The following is a 21,899-nucleotide window of genomic DNA, read 5'->3' as shown; positions in this document are numbered from 1 at the left end:
GGCGATCGTTAGGCGCGGCGGCGCAGCCGCCGGCGTGCTCCGCAGGCCGGCTCCACTAATTTAGTCCCCGGCTTCTCCAGCCGGACTAGGCCGCAGTTCAAAAATCCCGCCCACCGCCGGAGCCCGCCCACTGCTTAGGCGCTTCTCGTTCTGAAAGAGAAGAGCCCTGTAAATCTCGGGCGCCATCTTGGGACTCCACTGCTGCATGGAAATACAGCCGAAAATGCTACCTCCCTCTCTTCCTCCCTGGGGACACTAGCTCAGGACCGTGGGTAAGCTGCTCCACTGCATAGGGAAAAGCTTAACCCCTTCTCTGCACCCATAGCTCTGCTATTGCAGTTTTATCGGAGAATAGACATTCACTATGTCTCAATCTAAGGAGGCAAAACGGGGCAATAAAAAGCACACTGTGTTTTTTATTTCTTGTGCCACTTGCAATTCTGCGTTGCCACATGCCCACAATACCCCCTTGTGCCAGAACTGTGACCCGGTCTATGCGCAGCTGCCTTCTGCCGCCACCCCCAATGTCTCCACCGACCCCGCCGAGCCTAACCCTCCTGAGTGGGCCGCGTCCTTGTCACGCTCTATGGATTCTCCATTCTCTATGGAGGACATCTCTCACCCTCCTCTCATGGAAGGTGGTCTTTCTCGTGGCGATTACGTCAATCAGGAGAGTTTCTGAGTTGGCGGCTCTCTTGCCGACCCCCCTTCCTGATTTTTCACTCAGACAAGGTAGTTTTGAGAACCTCTCCCTCTTTCCTACCTAAAGTCATCTCCTCCTTTCATCTAAATGAGGACATTGTCTTGCCGTCATTCTGTCCGGCGCCAACCCATCGTGTCGAGAAAGCTCTCCATACTCTGGATGTGGTTAGAGCTCTTCGGCGGTACATATCTCGCACGGCTCCCTTCCGTAAGTTGGATGTCCTGTTTGTGCTTCCAGAGGGACATAGGAAAGGTCTACCTGCCTCAAAGGCCACTCTAGCCAAGTGGATTCGCTCCACTATTCAGGAATCCTACCGTGTCAGGAACACCCCTGTTCCAGCAGGGATTAAGGCGCATTTCACTCGGCCGGTCGGTACTTCTTGGGCCATTCGGCACCAGGCTTCAGCACAACAGCTTTGTAAAGCTGCGACTTGGTCCAGTCTGCATACTTTTACGAAGCACTATCACGTCCATACTCAGGCTTCAGCAGACGCTGCCCTTGGCAGGGTCATTCTGCAGACAGCGGTACCTCAGTAAGCCAGTGGTACATGGGGTTGTAGCAGTGCAATTGCTCCCCACCCAGGGACTGCTTTAGGACGTCCCATGGTCCTGTGTCCCCCAATGAGGCTTAGGAGGAAAGGAGATTTTTGTGTACTCACCGTAAAATCTTTTTCTCCGAGCCAATCATTGGGGGAGGACAGCACCCACCCTGTTAGCCTATTGGCTGTTTGTTGTTGTATTTTGTTCCTCAGTTTTGGACATAGTTTACTTGTCTTGGTTTTACTCCTACTGCTTTACTACCGAACTGAGTCGTTACTGGCCAGTCAAGGGGTGTATACTGCAGAGGAGGAGATAACTTTGTGTTTACTTAGTGTCCTCCTAGTGGCAAGCAGCATAACACCCATGGTCCTGTGTCCCCCAATGATTGGCTTGGAGAAAAAGATTTTACGGGGAGTACACAAAAATCTCCTTTTTCACATGGCCTAGATTCATGGACATGTGCTGCTGTGTTCTTCTTTATATGATGCAGTTTTGCAGCGTGCACGTGTTCACATTAGGAGTGCTGGTTGTTTTTTGGGGTTTTTTTTTCTCTTTTTTTTCTCTTCTATCTATCCTATCTATCTATCTATCTATCTATCTATCTATCTATCTATCTATCTATCTATCTATCTATCTATCTATCTATAGTCATGGCCAAAAGTATTGACACCCCTGCAATTCTGTCAGATAATACTCAGTTTCTTCCTGAAAATAATTGCAAACACAAATTCTTTGTTGTTATTATCTTCATTTAATTTGTCTTAAATGAAAAAACACAAAAAGAATTGTCCTAAAGCCAAATTGAATATAATTCCACACCAAACATAAAAAAGGGGGTGGACAAAAGTATTGGCATTGTTAGAAAAATCATGTGATGCTTCTCTAATTTGTGTAATTAACAGCACCTGTAACTTACCTGTGGCACCTAACAGGTGTTGGCAATAACTAAATCACACTTGCAGCCAGTTGACATGGATTAAAGTTGACTCAACCTCTGTCCTGTGTCCTTGTGTGTACCACATTGAGCATGGAGAAAAGAAAGACGACCAAAGAACTGTCTGAGGACTTGAGAAACCAAATTGTGAGGAAGCATGAGCAATCTCAAGGCTACAAGTCCATCTCCAAAGACCTGTATGTGCCTGTGTCTACCGTGCGCAGTGTCATCAAGAAGTTTAAAGCCCATGGCACTGTGGCTAACCTCCCTAGATGTGGACGGAAAAGAAAAATTGAGAAGAGATTTCAACGCAAGATTGTGCGGATGTTGGATAAAGAACCTCGACTAACATCCAAACAAGTTCAAGCTGCCCTGCAGTCCGAGGGTACAACAGTGTCAACCCGTACTATCCGTCGGCGTCTGAATGAAAAGGGACTGTATGGTAGGAGACCCAGGAAGACCCCACTTCTTACCCCGAGACATAAAAAAGCCAGGCTGGAGTTTGCCAAAACTTACCTGAAAAAGCCTAAAACATTTTGGAAGAATGTTCTCTGGTCAGATGAGACAAAAGTAGAGCTTTTTGGGCAAATGCATCAACATAGAGTTTACAGGAGAAAAAAAAAGGCATTCAAAGAAAAGAACACGGTCCCTACAGTCAAACATGGCGGAGGTTCCCTGATGTTTTGGGGTTGCTTTGCTGCCTCTGGCACTGGACTGCTTGACCCGTGTGCATGGCATTATGAAGTCTGAAGACTACCAACAAATTTTGCAGCATAATGTAGGGCTCAGTGTGAGAAAGCTGGGTCTCCCTCAGAGGTCATGGGTCTTCCAACAGGACAATGACCCAAAACACACTTCAAAAAGCACTAGAAAATGGTTTGAAAGAAAGCTCTGGAGACTTCTAAGGTGGCCAGCAATGAGTCCAGACCTGAATCCCATAGAACACCAGTGGGGAGATCTAAAAATGGCAGTTTGGAGAAGGCACCCTTCACATATCAGGGACCTGGAGCAGTTTGTCAAAGAAGAATGGTCTAAAATTCCAGCAGAGCATTGTAAGAAACTCATTGATGGTTACCGGGAGCGGTTGGTCGCAGTTATTTTGGCTAAAGGTTGTGCAACCAAGTAATAGGCTGAGGGTGCCAATACTTTTGTCTGGCCCATTTTTGGAGTTTTGTGTGAAATGATCAATTTTTTGCTTCATTCTCTTTTGTGTTTTTTCATTTAAGACAAATTAAATGAAGATTGCAATCACAAATTCTTTGGTATTATTATCATTTTCAGGAAGAAACTGAGTATTATCTGACAGAATTGCAGGGGTGTCGATACTTTTGGCCATGACTGTGTGTGTGTGTGTGTGTGTGTGTGTGTGTGTGTGTGTGTGTGTATATGTATATATATCATGGGATCACAATGTGCGCACACGCTGATCAGAGTATGATTTGCATAATGGACCCGATTCTCTCAGCAGATGACAGAATATACAGCCGTCTGCACCTGCCCTTAGACTTACAAATCTATCAATGCATCGTGATCCATTAATATACATATGTATAAAGTCAGGCTGTCCGAATCGAATAATGGCCCGACCGGACTTTAAAATGTTACAGCACTAATAATCTATTAAGGACTAGCATAATTTTAATTTTCAAAATGATGACAATAGTTTGCGCATAGGTCAAACAATCTTTCAGCCAGAATATTTAGTAGGAAGTGCCCGGCCGGAAACCACTCCAGATGTGGTCCACGTACAATCCAACGCGTATCTGAGGATCACTCTCTCCTTCATCCTTCAACCCTGATCACTTTTTTAAAGAGGCAAAACATTTTTTTATTCCCATAAATTATTAAATATATTAGACAGCAGTCCAATGCGTATTTTCTATCCAGGAGATGCCGGTTTGTTATCAATGGTGCGTATTTGGTAATAATATTTTTTTATATTGTTAGATCTCCTGTGATGAGGTTTAATGGTCTGTAATCAAGGCTGTGGAGTCGGTAAGCCAAACCTCCGACTCGGACTCCTAAATTTCCATGACTCCGTCTCCACCAAAATGGGCTCCGACTCCACAGCCCTATCTGTAATTTATTTATTTATTTTTTAATATTATTATTATTATTATTATTTTTATACTGTGCAATCAACTTTTTTGTAACTTGGTGAGAAGTGAGACCTGGGCCTGTCTTGCTCTCATTCATCTGGAGCTTCTTTGTGCCCCAGAACAGAGATCTGCAGTGTATAATTGAATGATCTGGCATACAAAGAATACGTCTTTTTAATTGTATGCTGATCGCAGAGCACTGCTAATATATTCCACCTGTTATTTTCGAGATTAAATCGTGACATTTTTAATATGCTCGACGTGAAAGTTCCCCGGAGCGCCGGCTGTTTTGTTCCATAAAGGTTATTCCCCGACAAATCGCTTCAAATCATAACCGCTCTGATATTAATCTCCTGAGCATCTTTTTTTCTCTTTTCCCCTCTCGTCACCTTTGACAGTTCATATCGGTTTGCCGCATGAAAATGTGGGTCAACAAAGGACTTTTAATAAGGCGTAAAGGCGTATATAGGTAACCGGGGTCTTAGACCGGTGACTCAAAGAGTGGGCCGCAGTGTGAACCTGCATATAGAAAAGGTTCCCTAATGCCTCGTGCCGATATTTTTAGCAGTTGTTATGCCGGATGAATATATTATTGCATCTTACGGTAGTACATAATGCACAATTATCTTATGAGAAGTAAAAACGTCCATCCTGATAGTTATAGGGACTCACAAAATGACTGTTCCCACCAAGCACAGGCACTTGGTGCACCATGGTGTGGCCAAACCCTTCCCACCAACTTGCTTTCCCCTCTATCTCCACCCTCACCTCATCTTTGATTGACAGCTGTGGCTTCATACAGCCAGAGATGGATGGAGAACAGGTAGGTGCATGGAACTGTATGACCACGTCATGATGCACCATGTTTCTGCACTAGGTTTGAACAGTCATACTGTCCCTGTAGTAGAGTCTGGAAACACAAAGTGACTGTCCAAACCAAGTCCAGGCGCTCGCCACAGCATTTGTATGGCCAAATATTTGAGTGCACCTTCCCTCCTCCTAGTCTTCTTCTATCTATCTTCCCCCTTTTCTTGCTCTGCAAGGCCAGAGCTGTCATTCAAAGAAGAGGGAGGTAGCATTGGAGAAGAAACAAGCAAGTAGAAGGGTTCACTTAAATGTTTTGGTCCCGCCATGAAGCACGGTGCGCTCATGCTTGGTTTGAAAAGTCATCTTGTGCTGATATAAATCTCTTTTGAAAGGAGTTGGTACAGAATGACTGTTCAAACTAAGCACAGTGATTCAGTGCAGCTTTGGCATTGCCAGACCATTCAGTGCATCTTCTCACCTGCTTGTTTTTCCATCTATTTCCACCCTACCCTTCCTTTGACAGCTCCGACTTTGCCGCAGCCAGAGAAGATGGCTTGGTTTGAACAGTCATTTTGTGCTGACAAACTCCAATTTGATTTTCTCCTTTGCCACATTGGGGGACACAGAACCATAGTGTTATGCTGCTGTTGCTAGGAGGCTGACACTAAGTTGAGACAAAAAAAGTTAGTTCCTCCCCTGCAGTATACGGTTCTGTGTCCCCCAATGAGTGGCTCGGAGAAAAGGATTTTACGGTGAGTACACAAAAATCCCTATTTTTTTTTATTATAATAAACTTGTTTCCTCACCTCCTGACAATTAAAGAATTCTTGATAACCTTCAGCCCTCTTTTCTAGCTAGGCATCAGCCTTGACGGTGAAGGAGATGGACTTAGGTATTGAATTGAGCAGTCGGTCAGCCCCCTTCACGCCTCACACAGCACTGATCATAGGGCAACACTGGAAAAATCTGTACAGTCAGGCACAAACCAAAAAGGGAACTGTTGGGATCTGGAACCAGAACTTCTAGCTGAAGATCGGGATATCTTTAAGATGTATATTAAAGCACATTCACTTATATTTTTTATTTATTACACTTTTGTCTTTTGTTTTTTTGCAATAAACAACACTTGCATGTTTAAGGAAGCACTCCTCCTCCCATCAAAGTTGCTGTCCTCTTAATATATTGCAGTCAGAATATTATACAGCACTGTGTATTTACTATTGCTCATTTTGCCTTTCTACCCAGATAATTCTTCTCTTTTCTCTGCTCCATGTAGAAACAGGAAGTCTTTTGTCTATGCATTTATCATTCCCCACTTCAACTCCTGACCCAGCTGTTTCCTCCTTCCCCCACCATCGACTTTTGCAGTGACTCATGACTCTTGCAGGGAAAATTGACCTCCTGTTTCTACATAGGCTTAGAAGGATTCAGCTAGTTGGTTTTTAATCACGTGATGTCATAGACCTAATGGAAAACAGAAGAACTAACTGGGTAGAAAGGGAAAAATGAGCAATTGTAAGTGCACAGTGCTGTATAATATGATGGCTGCAATATATTAAGAGGATTCAAATTTTGATGGGAGGAGGAGCGCTTCTTTCATTTAGAATCCGATTACAGCCTCATCAGTGAGGAAATTGCTAAATGAAATCCTATTTTGACATTTTATTGTATTTCGATTTTGTTTTGTTGCAGGATTTAAAGAAGTATCATTTCTATTACTGGTTTTGTTTTCCTGCGTTGTGCCTTTCCGACGGAATAGAACTGATTACGCCACCAGTGTCTATTGGTGAAAAGTTCTCCAAAACTCAGGTAAAGTTCAGGTGTGTACATGGGTAGCGATAAATTTAAAGGGGTTGTCCAGCCTTATTATATTGATGACTTATGCTAAGGATACGTTTTTAAAAAAGGATAAGACTTTACCAAAAATATCTAGTGTTCATAAAAAGATAACTTTTTTGTAAACCTGATCGTGAGAACCGTCACGTGCCATAGCAAGTTCTCAGCAGCTTCTGCCTTTTTGTAGTTCTGTGTTTCGGACGGACATTGCCAGATGTTTGGTGTGAAGAAATGAGAGAGAAAATTTACATTAACTCTAGATTATGAGGAGTGATGAAATAAATGGAAAAACATTGCAAAGTCATTCCTTCATGAAAATTACCTTACTCACATGAATGATTTTCACTGATTTCAGTCTTGCCACAAAATAATCTGCTTACATTCTTTCAGTGACCTGATCATGGGAAAGTGTTAACGAGGACAAGGCAGCTGATAATCACTCTGTGATGCTGATTGAATTATAAGAGCCAAGTTGTTGCTTTAAAAGGGGGCTGGTGATAGAAATTGTCTTCTGTTTATAGCATGGTTACCTGCAAGGAAACACTTGCAGCCATCATTGCTTTGGGTTGAAAGGGCTTTACAGGCAAGGACATTGCTGCTTGTAAGATTGACCCTAAATCAACCATTTATTGGATCATCAAGAGCTTCAATGAGCGGATAATTCGCTCTGAAGAACCTTTCAGTCCACCAAGGAATACCAGCAGGAGCCAAGACCATCTCCTAAAGAGGATTCAGCTTTGGGATAATGAAGTGGCTCAGTGAACAAAACATTGACATTTTGGATCCATGCCCAGGAAACTTCCCAGATATCCCATTTGAGAAACTATGGACAAACAAAAACACAGAAATTGTTAAACGCTTGTATTAGAGACAAGAAATTGTGACAGCTGTACGGATGTGTGAATTACTCCTTATTGTGATGAATGTACCGTATTTATATTTCTATTTAAAATATTTTTATTTTTTTCTGGGGGTCGGCTGGAAGGAGGAAACATCCTGTTTTTAATACCAGTGATTTTGTTCTCTTCCTGTAGGTGCTAGAATTTCAGAAATCCTATGATGATTTTTGTCAAGGTGAAGGAGGTGCTCCACAACCTTATTTCCTAATCCGTTCCACTGGGGAGTCTTTTTCAATGTCTCCTTTGTGTAAATTCACAGAAATATGTACAGATAAGGACAAGGTGAGTAAGCCGTCAGATGAATTAGTACTCATTACACAGGGCTGTAACACGGTAATGGTTATAGGCACTACTAATAAAATATACCGCTAACCCTATGATTCAGACTGTTGCTGCCTGTGTCCTATGGCACCGAAGCACATGTTGCCCAGTATACCTGCTGGATGGCAATCTCTGCTCCATTATTATAGAAAGCGGGCACAATTGTACAGAATGTTAAAAATTTACATAACCGACTTAATAATTTTCCACCCCGATTAAAGTACATCAAAGAGGTTGTTAAAGGTAAGCTATAATCCAAAAACCACATGTTTTCATTATCTATCTATCTATCTATCTATCTATCTATCTATATCCCTTCACGACATATCTATATATATAATTGTCTAAGGGTCCCTTTCTGTTTGTCTGTCTGTCTGTCTAACGGAAATCCCAAGTCGCTGATTGGTCGCGACAAAACAGCCACGACCAATCAGCGACGGACACAGTCCGGCGGCAAAATGGCCGCTCCTTCCTCCCCGCAGTCAGTGCCCGCTCCATACTCCCCTCCAGTCACCGCTCACACAGGGTTAATGGCAGCGTTAACTGACCGCGTTATGCCGCGGTGTAACGCACTCCGTTAACGCTGCTATTAACCCTGTGTGACCAACTTTTTACTGTTGATGCTGCCTATGCCTATATAACCATTTTTTATTTTAATTCTTTTTTTTAACAGGGATATGATACCCACATTGCTATATACTACGTGGGCTGTGCAATGTACTACGTGGGCTGTGCAATGTACTACGTGGGCTGTGCAATGTACTACGTGGGCTGTGCAATATACTACGTGGCTGGGCACTATACTACGTGGCTGGGCAATATACTACGTGGCTGGGCAATATACTACGTGGCTGGGCAATATACTACGTGGCTGGGCAATATACTACGTGGCTGGGCAATATACTACGTGGCTGGGCAATCTACTACGTGGCTGGGCAATCTACTACGTGGCTGGGCAATCTACTATGTGGCTGTGCTATATACTACATGGGCTGTGCTATATACTACGTGGGCTGTGCTATATACTACGTGCCTGTGTTATACACTACATGGGCTGTTATACACTACGTGGGCTGTTATACACTGCGTGGGCTGTGCTATATACTACGTGGGCTGTGCTATACACTACGTGGGCTGTGTTATACACTACGTGGGCTGTGTTATACGCTACGTGAGCTGTTATATACTGCTTGCCTGGGCTGTTATAAACTACGTGGCTGTGTTATATGCTATGTGGGCTGTTATACACTCTGTGGGCTGTGCTATATACTACGTGGCTCTGCTATATACTACGTGGCTGTGCTATATAGTACGTGGCTGTGCTATATACTACGTGGCCGGCCGCGAACAATCAGCGACAGACGCAGTCCGGCCGCGAATTGGCACGGGATTTAAACCACGCTTCACTAATTGGTCGCGGCCGGCCGAATCCTGTGTATTTAATTTATTATTCTAAAATATTCATAAATAAACTACATACATATTCTAGAATACCCGATGCGTTAGAATCGGGCTACCATCTAGTGACTTATATTTATATCATATTTCTTGTTCCTGGCTTGCATGTGAGCCCGCATCTTTAGCTGCGCATGACTGATTTAAACAAGCCCTCATACGTCTATATTGACTGAAAAATAAAAAAGTTATGGCTCTTGGAAGAAGGGGATGAAAAAAAAAATCGGAAAATGGACCTGGGAGTGAAGGGGTTAACTTCCCGTTGTTTCAGAAAACTCACGCATACATTAGCCATAATGAACAGACTGACCCTTTCTTTCGTATTGAATCACTCTATTGAGCATGTGAAAAGGTCATTGTGAAGGCAAAGGGAAAAAACTGACAGTACTTCCTTTTCCGGGCCCTGCAGTCATGTGATCACTGGATGTAGTGAGAGAACAGGAGCTGCTGGGTCCTATGAGACCCAGTCAGCTCTGCCATAAAGCTCGGAGCAGGGGGTGCAATCGCACCTGGGCCCTAGAGACTACGTGGGCTCCAAAGACACCTTTGCCCCATACGTAAAGACTTACTATTAAAGACCTCTGATAGTTGATGGCCTCATTGGAGATTTTACATTGGGCCCACAAGCTTCATGTTACGCCACTGGCTCGGAGGCTAAATTTCCATTGTAACGGAGGTTCATATACCAGTCACAGTTACAGGGTTAATCAGATAAAAAACAATAAAGTATTTAAATGCTGAAATGCTCCCAAAAGGTCTTTTATGAATTTATGGGTGGGGCACAATGTGTGTAATAAATAAAAAGCAGCAAAAACTAAATAAAAACCGCTGCCAGTCTAAATTGCTGTTACTAGACCCGCCCCTGTTAGGGAAAAAAATCTGTCCGATATACAATAATGATTGTTACAGAAGGGGGAACACGTTTTAAAATGTATTTTAGATAAATAAAATATTTTTAAAAAGTTATAACATTTGAAAAAATAACATTAGGCCCCACTTATCACGTAAAGAAGATTCAAAAATTATTTGAATATCCAGACGAGAAAAATAACTTTATAAACCGCATGAACAAAGACAAAAATGTGCCTGGTCAGGAACGGAGGTAAATGGTTGGTCTTGAACTAGTTAATAAAGATTGTGATATGAAAAAAATGCCAACAATTTTCAAAAATACAGTACAGACCAAAAGTTTGGACGCACCTTCTCATTTAAAGATTTTTCTGTATTTTCATGACTATGAAAATTGTACATTCACACTGAAGGCATCAAAACTATGAATTAACACATGTGGAATTATATTCTTAACAAAAAAGTGTGAAACAACTGAAATTAGGTCTTATATATTCTAGGTTCTTCAAAGTAGCCACCTTTTGCTTTGATGACTGCTTTGCACACTCTTGGCATTCTCTTGATGAGCTTCGAGAGGTAGTCACCGGGAATGGTTTTCACTTCACAGGTGTGCCCTGTCAGGTTTAATAAGTGGGATTTCTTGCCTTATAAATGGGGTTGGGACCATCAGTTGTGTTGTGCAGAAGTCTGGTGGATACACAGCTGATAGTCCTACTGAATAGACTGTTGGAATTTGTATTACGGCACGAAAAAAGCAGCTAAGTAAAGAAAAACGAGTGGCCATCATTACTTTAAGAAATGAAGGTCAGTCAGTCCGAAAAATTGGGAAAACGTTGAAAGTGTCCCCAAGTGCAGTGGCAAAAACCATCAAGCACTACAAAGAAACTGGCTCACATGAGGACCGCCCCAGGAAAGGAAGACCAAGAGTCACCTCTGCTTCTGAGGATAAGTTTATCCGAGTCACCAGCCTCAGAAATCGCAGGTTAACAGCAGCTCAGATTAGAGACCAGGTCAATGTCACACAGAGTTCTAGCAGCAGACACATCTCTACAACTGTTAAGAGGAGACTTTGTGCAGCAGGCCTTCATGGTAAAATAGCTGCTAGGAAACCACTGCTAAGGACAGGCAACAAGGAGAAGAGACTTGTTTGGGCTAAAGCACACAAGGAATGGACATTAGATCAGTGGAAATCTGTGCTTTGGTCTGATGAGTCCAAATTTGAGATCTTTGGTTCCAACCACCGTTTTTGTGCGACGCAGAAAAGATGAACGGATGGACTCTACATGCCTGGTTCCCACCGTGAAGCATGGAGGAGGAGGTGTGATGGTGTGGGGGTGCTTTGCTGGTGACACTGTTGGGGATTTATTCAAAGTTGAAGGCATGCTGAACCAGCATGGCTACCACAGCATTTTGCAGCTGCATGCTATTCCATACGGTTTGCGTTTAGTTGGACCATCATTTATTTTTAAACAGGACAATGACCCCAATCACACCTGCAGGCTGTGTAAGGGCTATTTGACCAAGAAGGAGAGTGATGGGGTGCTATGCCAGATGACCTGGCCTCCACAGTCACCAGACCTGAACCCAATTGAGATGGTTTGGGGTGAGCTGGACTGCAGAGTGAAGGCAAAAGGGCCAACAAGTGCTAAGCATCTCTGGGAACTCCTTCAAGATTGTTGGAAGACCATTCCCGGTGACTACCTCTTGAAGCTTATCAAGAGAATGCCAAGAGTGTGCAAAGCAGTCATCAAAGCACAAGGTGGCTACTTTGAAGAACCTAGAATATAAGACATGATTTCAGTTGTTTCACACTTTTTTGCTAAGTATATAATTCCACATGTGTTAATTCATAGTTTTGATGCCTTCAGTGTGAATTTACAATTTTCATAGTCATGAAAATACAGAAAAATCTTTAAATGAGAAGGTGTGTCCAAACTTTTGGTCTGTACTGTACATGTAAAACGCGAACCTGATCTAAACAGTTGGTCATTTTCTGATGATTGCTTTGTCATTAAATTAAACAAACACCTTAGTTATATGAGCTTTAAATAGTAAGTTATATAACGTAATTATATAGTTCATTGCCTGCCATCTATTCTCTGCTCGGGCAGCTTAACCGTCAGTACAGCTTTTCCTTTGTTGAATTGTGACCAGAACTGTTTGTGAAAGGGGGCTGGCTATTTCCGTAGCTTAGCTATTGACATGAGTAGTCAGCCAGCTCCCTTCACAAACACTCCTGGTCATGGATCAACACCGCAAACACTAAAGAACCAGAAACAAATATGACAGGACCCAGGAAGGAAGTTCTGGTAGACCTGATTCGATTTACTTTGGAAACCAATGTCACAATGGCTTTGTACTGCTTTATAAAAGTTTTCCCCACCCTCCTATCCTGATTGACATATCCTCAGTGTCCCTCCTCCCTGCTGAGATCTCACACTGCTCAGTACAAGCTGCAACACTCCAGGCTGGGTGGGTGGAGATTGAATACACTTGGACTTTTGAGCTTATATAGCACCAATAATTTTCCACAACGCTTTCCCGTCATTATCATCACTATCCCCATTGGGGCTCACAATTTTGTCTGCATTATAATGCACTAATAAACTCAATATCTGAATTTCTGGCTTTATATTTTCTATCTTTACTGCGATTACGTATCTGCCTGCCGGACCTAACGGTGTTCATGTCCTTTTTCCTCTAGGTATCTCTGGGAGTTTATGACCCAAGCACTTTAGCACAGTACCCTGGATGGCCTCTGAGGAACTTGTTGGTGCTGGCAGCTTTACACTGGTACTGTGCCCCGATATTCCTAATATGCCTATCATGGGGTTGTGTATTGAATGCTATTGGTATAGGAAAGTGAGATCGGCCATAGTCTGCTTGGAGATTTACCATTTACCGTACTTTACCGTGCAGAATTCATGGGGCCCCCCAAAAAACCCACTGGCAATTGGCACCAGTTATTGAAATTTTCTGCATTAGTTGGGCCCCACAGTGTCAGAATAGACAGAAGTCAGCAGTACAAACCTCCACTGGTGTACAACTTGGGGTGTAGATCGAAGACGACGGTACTCTCTATCTTTGGGAGTCACAGAAGGGATTAATTGTTATTCATTGGTGATTTTTTTTTTTCCTCAAGGGGTACATTAGGGGCATTAGAGTTGGTTGGGTGCTTTCATTCAGCTGTGTACATGAGCCCCGACAACGTATTCAGTGGTATTTGTCTTGGATGCCGGACCCCCTTCATTTTAGAATTTATACCTTATCTGACCCATTTATTTTAAAAGGGCAACAACCTATTTTTTTTTTTTTTTTTGCTCGCTCTTTTTTTTTTAATTTTTTTTAACTAATTTTATTTTTTAGAATTTTCATCCAATTATCAATATATTAAAAACCCACAAAAAATCTTGTCCTTATTTACACTGGCTCTACACATGAACATTAGCAGCAATAGACCGACACTTCTCCTATTTGTTTGTATAGAAGTATTTCCTGGGCATACTCTATTCTTAGCCAAGTTCTTTGTGAAGGAAGGAGGAGAAGATGAGCTGTGACCTCACTTGTTATGGATGGTGGATTCTGTGTTCTCCTCTATATAGAGAAGTTAGGCAGGCCGTACACCTCCTATAGCTTTCAGCCAAACCACTATTCGGCCTATGACTATCTCTCCCAAGTCCTCCACACCGGAGCGATCGGCTTAGCCGAGCTTCCCTGTGTTCTCTATGAGATCACGACTTGCCAAAAGTTTCTCGGCGCCTTATATCCCACCGAACAAAGATATCAGGGGGATTCCATTCCAACTGCCTGATTTTTAAAGAAACACTCTCAAAACTTTTTAGTGCCTAAACCTGTATAAATGTATACATGAGTCTGGTAATATAATGACTGGTCGCAGTCTGTCCCGGTGTCCAGACCGGCGTTTCCAATCAGCCTGATCACACTGGGGTCTGTCTGAGCCGGAAGTCGCTGTTACAAAGTAAGTTTATCCCAGATACGGGCTCCATAGACGCAAATTGTAACAGTAACTTTTGGCCTAGACATAGACCCCGGAGTGATCCACAGAGCAAGAATAGTCACGTGAGTGAGGAGAGGACCGACGCTGCACTGGTGATTGGGAAAGACGGCGATCAATGAGTATTTTACCATAGTACACTATATATACATTTTCACAGGTTTAGGCAATAAAAAGATTTGTGAGTGTTTCTTTAAAGGGTTTCTGTCTTTAGGATGGACCCTCCTCGTCGTCTATATGGGCATGTAGGTCTTAGAAAGTTGAATAAAATGATACCTTGATATCTGCGATCTGATGTCCTATTCTAGAGAAATCTGTCTTTTTGTTAGTATGTAAATGAACTGTTAAGATCTATGGGCCGGACATAGATCTCCCCGAGAATCTGCCTCCAGAGCTTATTTTAAATGAAAGGAGGAGTAACTAGTTTGAGACGTGTAATGACTGACAGTCTGCTGTCCTGATCGACATGTCTCACACTGGTAACGTCCCTTTTCATTTATAATAAGCTCCGGAGACAGATTCTCAGGAAGATCTATGATCTTATCAGCTTATTTACATATTAAGAAAAATGTGGATTTCTCTAGTGTAAGACATGGATCTCCCTGAGAATCTGCCTCCAGTGCTTATTTTATATGAAAGGATTTAAAATAAGCTCTGTAGGGTTTACAATTATCAGATTCTCAGGGAGATCTATGTGCGGCCCCATAGATCTTAACAGTTAATTTACATATTAAGAAAAACCTGGGTTTCTCTAGAATAAAAAATCGGATTGCAGATATCAAAGTATCATTTTGTCCTGCTTTCTATGACCTGCTTGCACATATAGACGGCTTAGGAGGGTTAATCCTACGGAGATCCCCTTTAAATGCCCCAAGATCAGTGACTTTTATCTGATGTGTATAGGGGGTCTGTAATCCAATCTGTGATGATAGGAATTGATTTGAACAGAGCGAGAAGTAAGAGTCTGTTATTGGATTTAGTGTTCGGAGTGAAAATGGTAAGATCCCAGATTTTGTGTGTTTTTTTTTTCTATTATAATATAAATAACAATATGGAAAATTGAATGTGCCCGGTGGCTACGAGACATTTACTATTCACCACTATCCATTTACCATAAACTAGGTTTAGACCTCTGCCTCTTTTGTATGAATGTTTAAAAAAAATAAATAAATACATTAAATCCATTTAGTCTCTTCTTCTGCAAGGACATCGGCGGCTTTGGGCTCCACTTGTGTGATGAAAGACCCTAAGCCCACGTTTTAATTGCTAGTCCTCGAACAGCAGGACCGAGCGCAATCTGAATGACTGCAAGGACCGTTTTACCGGAATGGACAAGTGATGACCTTAGGCCCTCTGCTCTTACGGAGTAGAAAATAATAGACAGGGACAAATAAATGTGGCTTTTATAGGAACTGAACGCGTCTGTTTACCAGGGTAATATTGCTTATGGCGAGCGCACGCATTGTTGGAGAACTTTAGTTGCCAACTCATCATTTGCGATGTCTTCAAGCCACTGTTCTTTTTTTCATCTCGTGTTATTCGCTGATTTTTTTTTTTTTTGCTTCAATTTCTTAAAAATGGTGCAGAAATGTCGCGTAAAAATGCTTTTATTTTTGTCTTGAAAGCGATCTGCCCAAGCTAAATGTAGCACGAATCGCTGCATGATTGCAGCTAGGTATATTTTGTCTCTGAAATTACAGAGCATTTAAAGCCAGGGGCTGTAGCTTGAGATGAGGCTAGTCTAACACCGCTGCCGGCTATTTCCAGCACCGCTGCAGGCAGTCGGCATGTCTTTCCCCCTCGTGTACGTAGAGAGGCCTGTCGATCGCCTCTAGAAGCGCTGGGAAGAGCCGGCCAAAGAATAGTCTAGTCCAGAGCATTTCCGAGAACAGGTAGCATGAATCACTTGACATGTTCCCGTTTTAACTAGTAATTGTGACTGTCTAGCACCAAAAGTCATAAATCCTTTAAAAAGAACTGTGTGAGGGATACTCGTAAAGCCGTATCACCTGGTAGATATAGTGAGGGGCGGGAGTATGCTCTTACCTTGCAATGTGAAGACTTAATGCCAGCAGATCCGTGTAACCACTGCGTCGGCCCCGCGACTAGAGGAGAGCATTGTTTTCGAGATGTACAATAGTAGAGGATGACGACAAAATGTTGTACTGGCTATGCTGTGGTAAAGCAGAAGACTTTTGTGTTCCAAAATGGTCCTTTATTATCCCAGCGTTTTGGCGCTGGACCAGCACCTTTATCAAAGTAAAAATAAAAACAAATATCAATATTGTTATTTTTTTGTTTTTCTTAACCATGGTAAAAGGTGCCGGTTCAGTGCGGAAATGCTGGGATAAGAAGTTGCGGTAAGTGGTGCGGATTTTTTCACACTGATTTTGGTAAATCTGCAGGAAATCCACACCGCAGATTTACCGCATTTTTTTTTCCGCGTTTTTTTGTGCTGATTCCATCTGCGGATTCCTATTATGGAGCAGGTGTAAACCGTTGCGGAATCCGCACAAAGAATTGACATGCTGCGGAATAAACAACGCAGCGTTTCCGCGCAGTATTTTCTGCAGCATGTGCACTGCGGATTTTGATTTCCATAGGTTTACATGGTACTGTAAACTCATGGAAAACTGCTGCGGATCAGCTGTGGATCCGCAACGTGTGCCCATAGCCTAAAGAACCCTTTTGGAACCCAAAGTCTTCTGCTTTACAGCAGCACAGCCAGTACAACATTCTGTCGCCCTCTGCAAAATCCTTTAAGAAGTTGCATGTTTGTCTAAAAAAAATTTTTTAAAAATAGCACTAAGTTTGAAAACTCATATATAAATTTACTCCAGACAGGGACTGGAGTAAGATACAGAAAAATGTATTTGGTAAATGAATCTATCTAGCAAAATAAGCTAAATTGTTCAGGAAATTTAAAAAATACAAAAAAACTTAAAGAAGGCCACTTAAAACATGTCGTAAAACGAATAGAAAAAAAAAGGCCAAAGCCACTAATAAACAAACAGAAAATTACTCCAGAGGACTGGATAAACAGTGATGATGAATTGGGCCTTAGTCTTTAAAAAAAATCTGTGTCGCTTTCTTTTAAAGGGGTTGTCCAAAGAACATATTTATAACCTACAGTATTTGCAGGATAGGTGGTAATTTTCTGAACTCGGGGGATCTGACTGCTGTGACCCTCACTGATCCTGACCATGGCAATGCCAAAGTCCTCTGTGTGAATGGAGCCGTAGTGCGCATGTGTGACTAATGCTCCGTTCACTTCTTTGGGTATATGGGAGGAGTAGACAACTGTTCACACAAGTGAAAAGTATAACAGGTGTCTTTTATACTGATAACAAGGTCAAACAGGTGCCATTACTACAAGTAATGTGTGGAGGACAGAGGAGCCTCTTAAAGAAAAAGTTACAAGTCTGTGAGAGCCAGAAATCTTGCACGTCTTTAGGTGACCAAATACTTATTTTCCACCATAATTTAAAAAAATAAATCTTGCCAAATCAGACAAAGTGATTTTCTTGATTTTTTTCATTGGGAATCATGATGGAGGCTGAAGAAAATGAAAACAGAGCCTAAACTGCAGGGAAGTACACCCTGTTTGACAGAAGTGCGAAGTATGATGGACAATTAGGTAAGGTTCGTGGATGGGGAAAAATTAAGTTCACTGGGCAGATTCTTTCATTTACAGAATGGAGATGAAATGTTCCGTGTGTCTCCCAACTTGGAAAATCACTTAAAGGGGTATTTAAAGTTTGCAAGATATTCCCTTTTCTATGGTATTCATTCATCCTTATGGGAATACCGAAGCCCAGCCATCCTATTAAGTGTGAATGGAGTGGCAATGCGCATGATCGACCACCGCTCCATTCACCCAGGGTTATTCACAGCCCCCGGTACTTGGGATTATGAGGGGGTTCCAGCAGTTGGAACCCCAACAATTAGGAAGTTATGCGCTATCCAATGAATAAGGAATAAGTTTCAACTTGAGAATACCCCTTTAATGGCAAACTTTTGACAGAGACCTCTGCAGCTTACTTCCCCTATATAATATTAGTGACCGGACCTTTATATGGTCTTAGATTCCCATAGGATTGCCAGATGGCTCCGTACATATGGTATCACCAAGACTAGTGTACAAGTCTAGCCACCTGAACCCCCCCACTACAATGACTGCCATTCGCCTCCTCTCCTCCCTGCGCCGTCTCGTCTTGGGCCACTTTGGAGCACAATTGCCTCTTGCCGCCTCCTACCGATTAGTTATGTCTTTTTTCCAGACTGATGGACTACTTGAGACTGTGACATGGGGTAACGAAGACAATCTAAAAGCACTGAAAAGTTGATCTGATCAGGCTATACGGATGCATTTACATAAGAAGTGCCCCCTTTCCCCAGCCGTAAAGTCATCATAGACCCTATGTAACAATGACTGAACCTTGCTTTCCTATCCCACCTTGTTTAAATTGGCTTTCTGCTCTTAAAAATATTCAATACGTAGAAAAGACATTTGCGGATAGGAAGTCGGGACCATCGCTGAGGGTCAAGAACCTCGTTTTGTAACCACTATTGAGAGCAGATCGGCCAACGCTCACGTTATAGCATAAGTTATCCGATGACCCATTTATCTTCCTTGTGTCTCTTGTCGCATTTATGAAATGTGTCCCTCTAGTCATGTCGGAGGAATCATCAGATTAATAGAGGCGATTAAGCACCTGTCTCGGTGCCGCAGCATTTTCGCAAAAAGTAATTAAACTGAAATAAATCTTCAATTAGTTTTCGCTAAAAAATCTCAGGCTATTGGGGTGAAGATGGGGGATCATTTATTCCCAGTCCTGATGGGATTGTCTTCTCCTCTAATTTTCCTGATTTCTTTTGCAGGGGCAGCCTGGTATCGTCCCTTGAAGTCATCTGCCTCCGAGACCGAACTCTACAGGGGGCAAGGGACATAAAGCACAGCATCAGCTTTGAAATTAAGCTGCCCCACGTGGCACCCAACCAAGGTAGCCGGCTTGTGTCCTGAACATTATTTCTATTTAATTAAAATTGAAAATTGCATTTTGGTGCTCAAAAAGATAAAGGAACTGGTGGAATATATTGTGTTGCCTTGAAGTTGTCTTTTCTGGGATGTACGTTCCGTAGAGTTGGTTCTCTTCCAATAAGAACAGAATATTTCTTGCTTTTTTGCAGTGTGCCTTCATAAGTTAGCATGCCGATAATTTCAAACTTCTGTAAAGATGACTTTCTACCAAATTTTTCATTTTGTATTAATAGTGGCTGCAGAGCGGAATAAGACATTTTTTTTTTAATTACGCCTCTACACTGCACAGATATTAGCAATCAAAGTATTTGGGTACGGAAGAGTTGACTTTTGTTAAGTGGGGGTTATCACATTAGATTAGTTTTTTTACTGGGGCGTGTACTTGTTCTCTCTGAAACAGAAGGCAACTCAGGAAAAAAATAAACCCTCCCTCGCCATAGCTTAGGTTTCTCACTGTGAGAAATGTAAGGATACAGCTCTGATCTCCTGGTCTAACCTCCTGCGTGATTTGACAGTGCAGCTGAGTTAAGCGGTGTCACTTTACAAACCCTTTTACATGCTCCCCTCCTCTCGTTGTACGGCCGGCTCTGCTGTGCTTCCCCTCCACCCACACTGCCTATACGGAGATGAGTAATACTTATGTCTTTAATGTTCTCAGCATCTTGTAATTGCTCTGCATTGAGAGCACAACAACCTACTTCTGTGTGCATTTGGCCTTGGGGTGAAAAATATCTTATGTGGTTTACCATATCGTGTCCTAATAAAACAATCATATAGTTCTTAAATAACATTGCAATAAGTTTCCGAAATGCAAATGCCCAGACCACTGCCCACATAACACCTTCCAATATCTTTCCGGCTGTGGGATTGGGGTGCAAGCTCTGGGTCCAAATACCACCAATTCCAATAGTGCTTCCTTCGGTCTAGAAATGTGATGCACAACCATAGTGTTAGTCCTGCAGCCTTCATGCAGAGAGGTGCCCTAGTGCCCTTCTACGATGCTGGCTCTTACTCCTGATGCGTTTTGACCACCATGTGGCTGATGTGTTTTGACCACCATGGGCTTGTCCCATGTGGTCACAAGTCTCGTTAGTGAGTCCTCGCCCCACCCTGGTCTATGATAAGAGATGGTTGGAGGTTTGTTTGCAGAAGCACTCAGCCAATGTCTTCTCGCCCCCGAGACTGAAGATGGACTTTAGCCCAACTTCATTCTTGGTATGAATGTAGAATAAAAAGAAATCTACGAAAATTTTGTTCTGACAACCTAAATGAAGAGGAAAATCTTCTTTCTGTGATCCATGAAGCAGGGATGCCTTTAACCATGTTTATCATTTTGTCTGTCAGGGTTTATGTCCAATTACTTATTTAATTCCAATTTCTTCAATTTTGTCTTTCAGGTTGCCCTAAAGCTGTCGGATGGGAAAAAAACCAAAAAGGTGGGATGGGTCCCCGAATGGTGAATCTGAGTGAATGTATGGACCCCAAGAGGTAAATCAGGGTAATTGTCTGGAGATAATAATTCATAGGGTTTATTGTAATTGTTATAATGAAGCAAATCAGTTAGTATCAATTTTGGGAGCTCCCATGTAACACATTGGTTGCATTTCCTTTGGATAAAATAGAAGTAATAGCACCTATAAGATCCTCACCGGTCACTAGGAGAAGGGTACATTGACTCCCCACCGACTGGCCATGGCAGAGGGAAGGATAGAGTGATGACTGCAAATGAGTGATGTGTCCAAAAAATGGTTGTAAAGAGTGAAACATGAGCTGCCACCTCTAGATTTGATGTTTCCTCATGATATTGGGCAGCATTGTGCCACCCTACTAGACAGAGAAGGGATGTACGTCCATCAGACGTGTGGATATTCGTGATGAGCGAACGTGCTTGGATAAGGTGTTATCTGAGCATGCTCGTGTGCTAATAGAGTGACTTTGGCGTGCTCGAATAATATGTTCGAGTCTCACAGCTGCTTGCCTGCTGCAACACATGCAGGGATGGCTTGTTTGTTAGGAGATCCTTGCATGTGTTGTGGCTGTCGAACAACCGTGAGACATGCAGCCGCGAGGACTCGAACATAGTATTCAGGCACGCCGAAGATACTGTATTAGCACATGAGCATGCTCAGATGACACCTTATCCGACGACGGTAGCTCATCACTAGTGGATATGCTTTGTCTCAGAATGGACGTAACTTGCATCTGTGCCAACATTGGGGTCTAATTTAAGCATTCTTATTTTTTAGGTTAGCAGAATCCTCGGTGGATCTAAACCTAAAGTTGATGCGCTGGAGACTTGTGCCCACTCTAGACTTGGAGAAAGTGATCTCCACCAAGTGCTTGTTATTGGGGGCAGGTACACTCGGGTGCAATGTGGCCAGGACGTTAATGGTAAGTTTTG

At 42.5% G+C, this 21,899-nt stretch overlaps 1 protein-coding gene across 3 annotated transcripts in view; it reads left to right on the top strand.

Moving 5' to 3' along the window:
- Positions 1-21,899, top strand: part of ATG7 (autophagy related 7) — a 186,838-nt gene that overhangs the window by 27,408 nt on the left and 137,531 nt on the right. For all 3 annotated transcript variants that reach the window (XM_077276844.1, XM_077276843.1, XM_077276845.1), the window contains exons 6-11: positions 6,775-6,891; positions 7,953-8,099; positions 13,147-13,235; positions 19,339-19,460; positions 20,896-20,986; positions 21,745-21,889. In XM_077276844.1, the coding sequence (XP_077132959.1) occupies positions 6,775-6,891; positions 7,953-8,099; positions 13,147-13,235; positions 19,339-19,460; positions 20,896-20,986; positions 21,745-21,889 (711 nt within the window). The remainder of the gene's footprint in view (positions 1-6,774; positions 6,892-7,952; positions 8,100-13,146; positions 13,236-19,338; positions 19,461-20,895; positions 20,987-21,744; positions 21,890-21,899) is intronic.

Source organism: Ranitomeya variabilis, chromosome 8 (genome assembly GCF_051348905.1).
Source record: "Ranitomeya variabilis isolate aRanVar5 chromosome 8, aRanVar5.hap1, whole genome shotgun sequence".
Lineage (NCBI taxonomy): Eukaryota > Metazoa > Chordata > Amphibia > Anura > Dendrobatidae > Ranitomeya > Ranitomeya variabilis.
Note: the sequence above shows the minus strand (reverse complement) of the source record. Positions and strands in the feature narration are given on the sequence as shown.